The 8776-nt window shown below is 43.0% G+C and overlaps 1 protein-coding gene across 3 annotated transcripts in view; it reads right to left on the bottom strand.

Annotated features, from left to right (window-relative positions):
* Positions 1-691: 691 nt before the first annotated feature.
* The window catches only part of ZNF169 (zinc finger protein 169), a 54766-nt gene continuing 46681 nt past the window's right edge, over positions 692-8776 (bottom strand). For 2 of the 3 annotated variants that reach the window (XM_027550347.1, XM_027550348.1), the window contains one exon: positions 692-2715. In XM_027550347.1, coding sequence (XP_027406148.1) covers positions 1166-2715 — 1550 coding nt within the window. In that variant the 3' untranslated portion in view covers positions 692-1165. The remainder of the gene's footprint in view (positions 2716-8776) is intronic. The other variant, XM_027550346.1, reaches the window with a different exon arrangement.

Here is an 8776-nt window from a genome sequence, read left to right as displayed (position 1 = left end):
GCAATCAACCGTCTCAGATGTAGAACTAAACGTGACATAGACGGGACAAAATGAAGGCAGGCTGTTAGACGTCTGGGATTCTACAAGACGGGAGAATAGAGCTAACTATTTGACTACATTATCCATCAAGAAGAGGAAAGAATGACCCCAAAGGTGAAACAGAGACCAGCAGGTCTGCCATTTCCAAAATAAGCCCAGACAGTAAAAGTCTGGGGAGCCAGTATGGTACTTCCATGGTTTCAGTGGGCCCCATACACCTCTACCACACCAGCCAGACCAGAGGGCAGAAGATACAACCAGAGATCATTCTCATGCCTTAAAAACTAATAGAATTTGCCTTGTAACATTTTAAACTTGCTTGGGACCAATCAATCCTTACCACTTTTAGAATGGGAATGTGAATTCTCTGCCTGTCCCATCACTGTATTTTGGAAGCAAATAACTTGTCTGGTTCACAGGTTCACAGCTGGAAAGGATGAAATGCACTTCTAGTCTCATCCACACTCGACTTAGATGAAACTTAGGTGAGATTTTGAATGTAGAGATGAAGTTGAAATGGGCTAAGACTTTTGCTGCTGTTAATTTGGGGTGAATGTATTTTGTACTTGAAGAATGTGAATATAGGAGGTCCAGAGGACTGAGTTGTTAAGACTGAATTGTTCCCCCAAATTAACATACTGAAGTCATAACATAACATATAAAGTCATGACTTTATTTGATGACAGGGCCTTTACAAGGTCATAGGGTGAAGTCCTAATCCAGTATGGCTGGCGTCCTCAGAAAGAAGAGAGAGAGTTACCAGGAAAGTACATACACAGGGGGAAAAAATGTCCATTTCAGGACTCAGCAAGAATGCAATCATCTGCAAGCCAAGGGGAAAGACTTCAATAAAAACCAAACTGCCTACACATTGATCTTGAACCTCTAGTCTCCAGAACTATGAGAAAATAAATTTCTGTTCTTTGAGCTACCAAGTCTGGTATTTTGTTATGGCAGCCCTGGCAAAGTAAAACACATTGCCAGTTAGGAAGTAAACCATAAATCAACTATCTTATGATCACTGAAAAAAATACAACTTTTTTTTTCTCAACTGCATTTTAAGAGAAGTGGAACATTTCCTAGTGATTTCTACCACCTAGACACTCATAGGGAAGGAAAGGAAATGTCAAGAGAACAGTTCCTGTGGCAGGAGGTGATGGCCAGACTTGGTTTTCCTATGCCTGTGGAGGTGAGACTTCTGGCTAAAGCCACGACCACAGTCCCTGCACACATATGGCTTCTCTCCTGAATGTGTCCGCTGGTGTCTGATGAGGGCTGACTTGAAGCCAAAGCCACGTCCACACTCATCACACACACATGGCTTTTCTCCTGAGTGTGTCCTCTGGTCAGAGGTGAGTTGGATCTTCAGACCAAGTCTTTGCTCACATACTCTGTACACATCAGCCTCCTCCCCTGAATGTATCCTCTTGTGTCTGGTGAGAAGTGACTTGAAGCCAAAGGTACGTCCACATTCAGGACACAGAAAAGGCTTCTCCCCTGTGTGCGTCCTCTGGTGTCTGATGAGGGTAACCTTCTGACCAAAGCCACGCCCACACTCAGAGCACACATAAGGCTTCTCACCTGTGTGCGTCCTCTGGTGGCCCATAAGGGAGACTTTCTGGCTAAAACCACGCCCACACTCGGAGCACAGGTAAGGCTTCTCCCCTGTGTGTGTCCTCTGGTGTCTGATGAGGGTGACTTTCTGACGAAAGCTGTGCCCACACTCAGCACAGACATAAGGCTTCTCACCTGAGTGTGTGACCTGGTGACTGAGGAGCAGAGACTGCTGCCTGAAGCCACGCCCACACTCCAGGCACAAGAAGGGCCTCTCGCCTGAATGCAAGCTACGGTGTTGAAGGAGTGATGCCTTCTGGCAAAAGCCTCTTCCACACTCTGGACATACAAAGGGCTTCTCTTCCAAGTGTGTTCTCTGGTGCAGGATGAGGGCGATCTTCTGGCGAAAGCCTCTCCCACACTGCTGACATACAAAGGGTCTCTCCCCGGAGTGTATCCTCTTGTGGTTAGTTAAGGAGGATGTGTACCTGAAGTGTCGCCCACACTCCCGGCACACGTAGGGCTTTTCCCCTGAGTGCTTCCTCTGGTGTACGGTGAGGGAGGACCTGCGGCCAAAGCCTCGCCCACACTCTCTGCAACTAAACGGCTTCTCTCCCGAGTGAGTCCTCTGGTGTTTGACGAGGTCTGACTTCTGGCAGAAGTTTCTGCCACATTCAGGGCACACATGATGCTTCTGGAGGCTAAAGAGGCTTGATTTTCTGCTAAATCCTAGTCTATAGTTTTCACATATGACTGCTCCAGATTCTGAGATGTTTGTCTCTGTTAATACTGCATCTGCCTCATCAGAGATCATCCCCTGGTCTATTCTTCCACTGCTACTGCCTCCCTGGTCTACTGGCTGACCTTGAGATGAGCTGAAAAATGCCCTTGAAGTCCCACTTAGCTGCAGCCTCCCAAACACAGTGCCAGAGCCTTCTCTCTCTCCATCTTTTGCTTTTTCATTCAAGCAGCTTGGAGCATCTAGTAGGAAGTGGCTTTCTGCAGATGAACCTGGGAAGATCTGAAGGGCATGACCACAGAGCATATAGTGATGGAGGATCTGTGGACTGGAAAAAGTCACCGGGCAGGAGAGACAGGGTTGGAATTCTTTTCTTCCTTCTGCTGGAGAGAAAGTGTCAGTCAAAATCACCAAAGGTATCTTGTGGATGGTTAACACTTGTCTAGCTCTCATTCCTCAGATGCTCCCACACAAAGACTTCCTTCAAAGACCTTCGTTCCAACCCATGGTGACATATTGATGCGTACCTTTTACAACACATAAAACCCACATAATGAGCCAGCTCTAAGTATCAGCCCAGCTTAAGGAGGTTTAAGAAAGCATCACAGGCAGCTCTAGCCCTATAAATCACTGCCATCAGAGTTATACATGTGCCCCAAATACAATTATCCTACAAGCCACAGACATTAACACCAGTGTAAACAATATCTACAAATACATGCTTTTACTGAGAGTTAAAATACATAACATTACAAATTTCTTTAGGGACTTTTCCTATAAGAAAAGATGGGGTCAAAAAAGGGAGTCCCTCTACAGTTGGACTATAAAGAAAGCTGAGCATCAAAGAATTAATGCTTTTCAACTGTGGTGTTGGAGAAGACTCTTAAGAGTCTCTTGGACAGCAAGGAGATGCAACCAGTCCATCCTAAAGGAAATCAGTCCTGAATATTCATTGGAAGGACTGATGTTGAAGCTGAAACTCCAATACTTCGGCCACCTGATGCAAAGAACTGACTCATTTGAAAAGACCCTGATGCTGGGAAAGATTGAAGGCGGGAAGGGAAGGGGGATGACAGAGGATAAGATGGTTGGATGGCATCACTGACTCAATGGACATAAGTTTGAGTAAGCTCCGGGAGTTGGTGATGGACAGGGAAGCCTGGCGTGCTGCAGTCCATGGGGTCGCAAAGAGTCGGACACGACTGAGCAACTGAACTGAACTAACTAGTGGAGGCAGTACAGAGGACAGGTCAGAGATCCATGTGGGAAGTTAAACAAGTATTTCCTAGAGGATTAAGTGCTGGGTCCTCTAACATGGTGTGTGGGTTTGCAAGTGAAACATAGAGACATAGTCTAGGCCTACAACCCCTTAAATGATTTTGGCTCCCAGTGACCCCAATCAATCTAAGACCTGCTCTTCTCAGTGTTTTGCTTTTTTTTTTAATACAAATTGTTGTACATGGAAACTTTCCACCTAAAATAACTTGTAGATATCAAATTTGGATGCCTTGTTCTATCACCCTGCTTCTATCCACCTGAAGCTGATGAAAAATACCATGAACCTTAAATAAACTCAGTACACCAGGCCTTTCCAGACATACATGTTTCTTTCTTCACCAATCAAAACTGAGATGTATTTTATGAACAATCAACAACATTGGTCAGCAAACTACAGCCAAACACGTGTTCTGTAAAGAAGTCTATTGGACACAGCCACATTCAATCTTTATGTTGTGTCTATAGCAGCTTTCATATACAAAGGCAAAGGTGAGTAGTTGCAACAAAAAACATAAAGACTACAAAGCCTAAAATATTTACTATCTAACCCTTTTACAGGAAGTTATTCATTCTGTCTTGTCTAAGATGCCAGCTTTTAATACTAACAATAATAGCTACCATGAAAAACCTTCCTAACACTTAAAAGGCCCTAAACTTCCTCCTCAGCAAACTATTCAGTAAACTTCATTGTGTGTGTGTGTGGTGCTAAATCTAGAGGATCCTGTGAAGTAGCCCTGATTAATGAGCTCTCTTCAAGAAAATTAGAGATACCAAGGGAACATTTCATGCAAAGATGGGCTCGATAAAGGATAGAAATGGTATGTACTTAACAGAAGCAGAAGATATTAAGAAGAGGTGGCAAGAATACACAGAAGAACTATACAAAAAAGATCTTCATGACCCAGATAACCACGATGGTGTGATCACTCACCTAGAGCCAAACATCCTGGAATGTGAAGTCAAGTGGGCCTTAGAAAGCATCACTATGAACAAAGCTAGTGGAGGTGATGGAATTCCAGTTGAGCTATTTCAAATCCTGAAAGATGATGCTGTGAAAGTGCTGCACTCAATATGCCAGCAAATTTTGAAAACTCAGCAGTGGCCACAGGACTGGAAAAGGTCACTTTTCATTCCAATCCCAAAGAAAGGCAATGCCAAAGAATGCTCAAATTACCACACAACTGCACTCATCTCACACGCTAGCAAAGTAACACTCAAAATTCTCCAAGCCAGCTTCAGCAATATGTGAACCGTGACCTTCCAAAAGTTCAAGCTGGTTTTAGAAAAGGCAGAGGAACCAGAGATCAAATTGCCAACATCTGCTGGATCATGGAAAAAGCAAGAGAGTTCTAGAAAAACATCTATTTCTGCTTTATTGACTATGTCAAAGCCTTTGACTGTGTGGATCACAATAAACTGTGGAAAATTCTGAAAGAGATGGGAATACCAGACCACCTGATCTGCCTCTTGAGAAACCTGTATGCAGGTCAGGAAGCAACAGTTAGACCTGGACATGGAACAACAGACTGGTTCCAAATAGGAAAAGGAGTACGTCAAGGCTGTATACTGTCACCCTGCTTATTTAACGTCTATGCAGAGTACATCATGAGAAATGCTGGGCTGGAAGAAGCACAGGCTGGAATCAAGATTGCCGGGAGAAATATCAATAACTTCAGATATGCAGATGACACCACCCTTATGGCAGAAAGTGAAGAGGAACTAAAAAGCCTCAAAGAGGAGAGTGAAAAAGTTGGCTTAAAGCTCAACATTCAGAAAATGAAGATCATGGCATCTGGTCCCATCACTTCATGGCAAATAGATAGGGAAACAGTGGGAACAGTGTCAGACTTTATTTTGGGGGGCTCCAAAATCACTGCAGATGGTGATTGCAGCCATGAAATTCAAAGACACTTACTCCTTGGAAGGAAAGTTATGACCAACCTAGATAGCATATTAAAAAGCAGAGATATTACTTTGCCAAAAAGGTTTGTCTAGTCAAGGCTATGGTTTTTCCAGTGGTCATGTATGGATGTGAGAGTTGGACTGTGAAGAAAGCTAAGTGCCGAAGAATTGATGCTTTTGAACTGTGGTGCTAGAGAAGACTCTTGAGAGTCCCTTGGACTGCAAGGAGATCCAACCAGTCCATCCTAAAGGAGACCAGTCCTGGGTGTTCATTGGAAGGACTGATGCTGAGGCTGAAACTCCAATACTTTGGCCACTTCATGCGAAGAGTTGACCCATTAGAAAAGACTCTGATGATGGGAGGGCTTGGGGGCAGGAGGAGAAAGGGATGAGAGAGGATGAGATGGCTGGATGGCATCACTGACTCGATGCACATGAGTTTGGGTGATCTCCAGCAGTTGGTGATGGACAGGGAGGCCTGGCATGCTGCGATTCATGGGGTCGCAAAGAATCAGACACGACCGAGCAACTGAACTGAACTGAATCACTCAACTGCTGACCCTACTGGACTTCCAATGAAAGTGAATATCCTTTCAGTCTTTGTATACAGTTCTGGCCATCAAGGGTCCCATCATGGTTGGTCTTTAGCTCAGTCCATTGAACCGTGAGTGAGTTTATTTTGTTAAGCTAGGCTATCCACATTTTCAAAACTCATGGCAGGCATGTACATTTCTGGCTAGCAGTTTCCAAGAAATACTTTTGTTGTAATTCTAAAGCTCTGAAAGCTAAGCTTTCAGTATTGCATTATTGTCTCCTTATCTATGAGAAAAGCAGGAAGAGAAAAGCAGCCGCTGCCTTCTCCTTGACCTGTTTTACTCCCAGCTAGGCAAAAAGTCTAAGGCCAGTGGTAAACTACTCCATTACAGGTATGCTGTTCAGTGTCTTTTGTATTAAATACAATGACTGATTTAAATACAGTTAACACTGTCCTTATGGGAGCCTTAGTCTCTACTAAGGCTGTTCACTCATCATCATTTTTATGCTATCTAGTAATGTGACAAATTTTAACTAAAAATGATTAAGAGTTACAGTGTTCACTGTGGCTTTAAGCATCCAAGTTCCTCAATAAAAGAAGAAATAAAATTTTACCAAGGTAATTCTTTTCAGTTAGTCATAAAAGTTGCCAAGATATATAAAAAAATGATCAATTTATAAACTCATCTATAACCTACAGCTATTCTCATGCCAATTGATTTTTCAGACCAATAAGTATTTCAACAACTGTCCATATTGGGATGTTCAACAAACATCCTGAAGGAAACAGAAAAAAAATCCACGCCTAATGGCTTCTTAAAGAAATTTTCCCTTCTGCAGCTGTAATTGTAAGGAATAAAATTATAGCAGTGAGTTAAACAGATACCATACAATAGAAGAAAGAATGCTTGGCATTCACTGCTTTTAAACAATTAAAAGAATTTTAAGACTTGGTCCACATGTGAAAAAAGAGAACTCTTTTGATAAGAATCTGAATTAATCCCTGGAAACTAGACAACTTTCATAATATGCCATCTCCATGATTTTAAGACAATATAAAAGAAATATTAAAATATGTGACAGTTAATTTTATGCATTAACTGCTCTGGCCACAGGCTGCCCAAACATTTAAACACTATTCTGGGCATCTATGGGGTCGCACAGAGTCGGACACGACTGAAGCAACTTAGCAGCAGCAGCAGCAGCAGCAGCAGCTGGGTGTTTCTGTGAGGGTGTTTTGGGAAGACTTTAACACTTAAATAGGAAGACTGAGTAAAGCAGTTAAAAGACCTTAGTAGAACAAAAGACTGACTCTCTCCCAAGGTAATGGCTCTAAATCCTTCAAGTTAGGCTTCAGCAGTACATGAACCGAGAACTTCCAGATGTACAAGCTGGACTTAGAAAAGGCAGAGGAATCAGATATCGAATTGCCAACATCTGTTGGATCATAGAAAGAGCAAAGGAATTCCAAAAAAAATATCTACTCTGCTTCATTGACTACACTAAAGCCTCTGACTGTGTGGATCACAACGAACTGTGGAGATTCTTAAAAAGATGGAAATACCAGTCCACCTTACCTGTCTCCTGAGAAACCTGTATGTAGGTCAAGAAGAAACAGTCAGAACCAGACATGGAACAACAGACTGGTTCAAAATTGAGAAAGCAGTACGTCAAGGCTGTATATTGTCACCCTACTTATTTAACTTACATGCAGAGGACATCATGCAAAATGCTGGACTGGATGACTCAACAAGATGTAATCAAGATTGCCAGAAGAAACATCAACAACCTCAGATATGCAGATACCACTCTAATGGCAGAAAGTGAAGAGGCACTAAAGAGCCTCTTGATCAGGGTGAAAGAGGAGAGTGAAAAAGCAGGCTTAAAACTCAACATTCAAAAAACTAAGATCACGGCTTCCGGTCCCATTACTTTATGGCAAATAGATGGGGCAAATGTGGAAATAGTAACACATCTTATTTTGGAGGCTCCAAAATCACTGCAGACAGTGACAAAATTAAATGAGGCTCGCTCCTTGGAAAAAAGCAATGACAAACCTAGACAGCATATTAAAAACCAGAGACATCATTTTGCTGACATTAAAGCTATGGTTTTTCTAGTAGTCGTGCACGAATGTGAGAGCTGGACCATAAAGAAGGCTGAGCACTGAAGAACTGATGCTTTTTAACTGTGGTGTTGGAGAAGACTCTTGAGAGTCCCTTGGACAGCAAGGAGATCAAACCAGTCAATCCTAAAGGAAATCAATCCTGAATATTCAGTAGAAGGACTGATGCTGAAGCTGAAGCTCCAATACTTTGGCCACCTGACGCGAAGAGCTGATCCACTGGAAAAGACTCTGATGGTAGGAAAGGCTGAAGGCAGGAGAAGGTGGTGACAGAGAATGAGATGGGTGGATGGCATCACTGACTCAATGGACATGAGTGCGAGGAAACTCTGGGAGATAGTGAAGGACAGGGAAGCTTGGTGTGCTGCATTCCATGGGGTCTCAAAGAGTCAGACATGACTTAGTGACTGAACAACAACTCCAAAATAAGAGGGAATTCTTCCAGGCTAGTTGCCTTCTGGCTGAGACATGGGAGGGTGGGTGGTGGAGAGGAGACAGATGGAGTTGTTTTTGTTTTTCCTGCTATCACACTTGATCTGATATAGTAGTTCTTACTGGGTGTTGAGACTGAGAGCCTGAGAGAACCATGGGCTCTCATATGTCTT

This window comes from Bos indicus x Bos taurus, chromosome 8 (genome assembly GCF_003369695.1).
Source record: "Bos indicus x Bos taurus breed Angus x Brahman F1 hybrid chromosome 8, Bos_hybrid_MaternalHap_v2.0, whole genome shotgun sequence".
NCBI lineage: Eukaryota > Metazoa > Chordata > Mammalia > Artiodactyla > Bovidae > Bos > Bos indicus x Bos taurus.
Note: the sequence above shows the minus strand (reverse complement) of the source record. Positions and strands in the feature narration are given on the sequence as shown.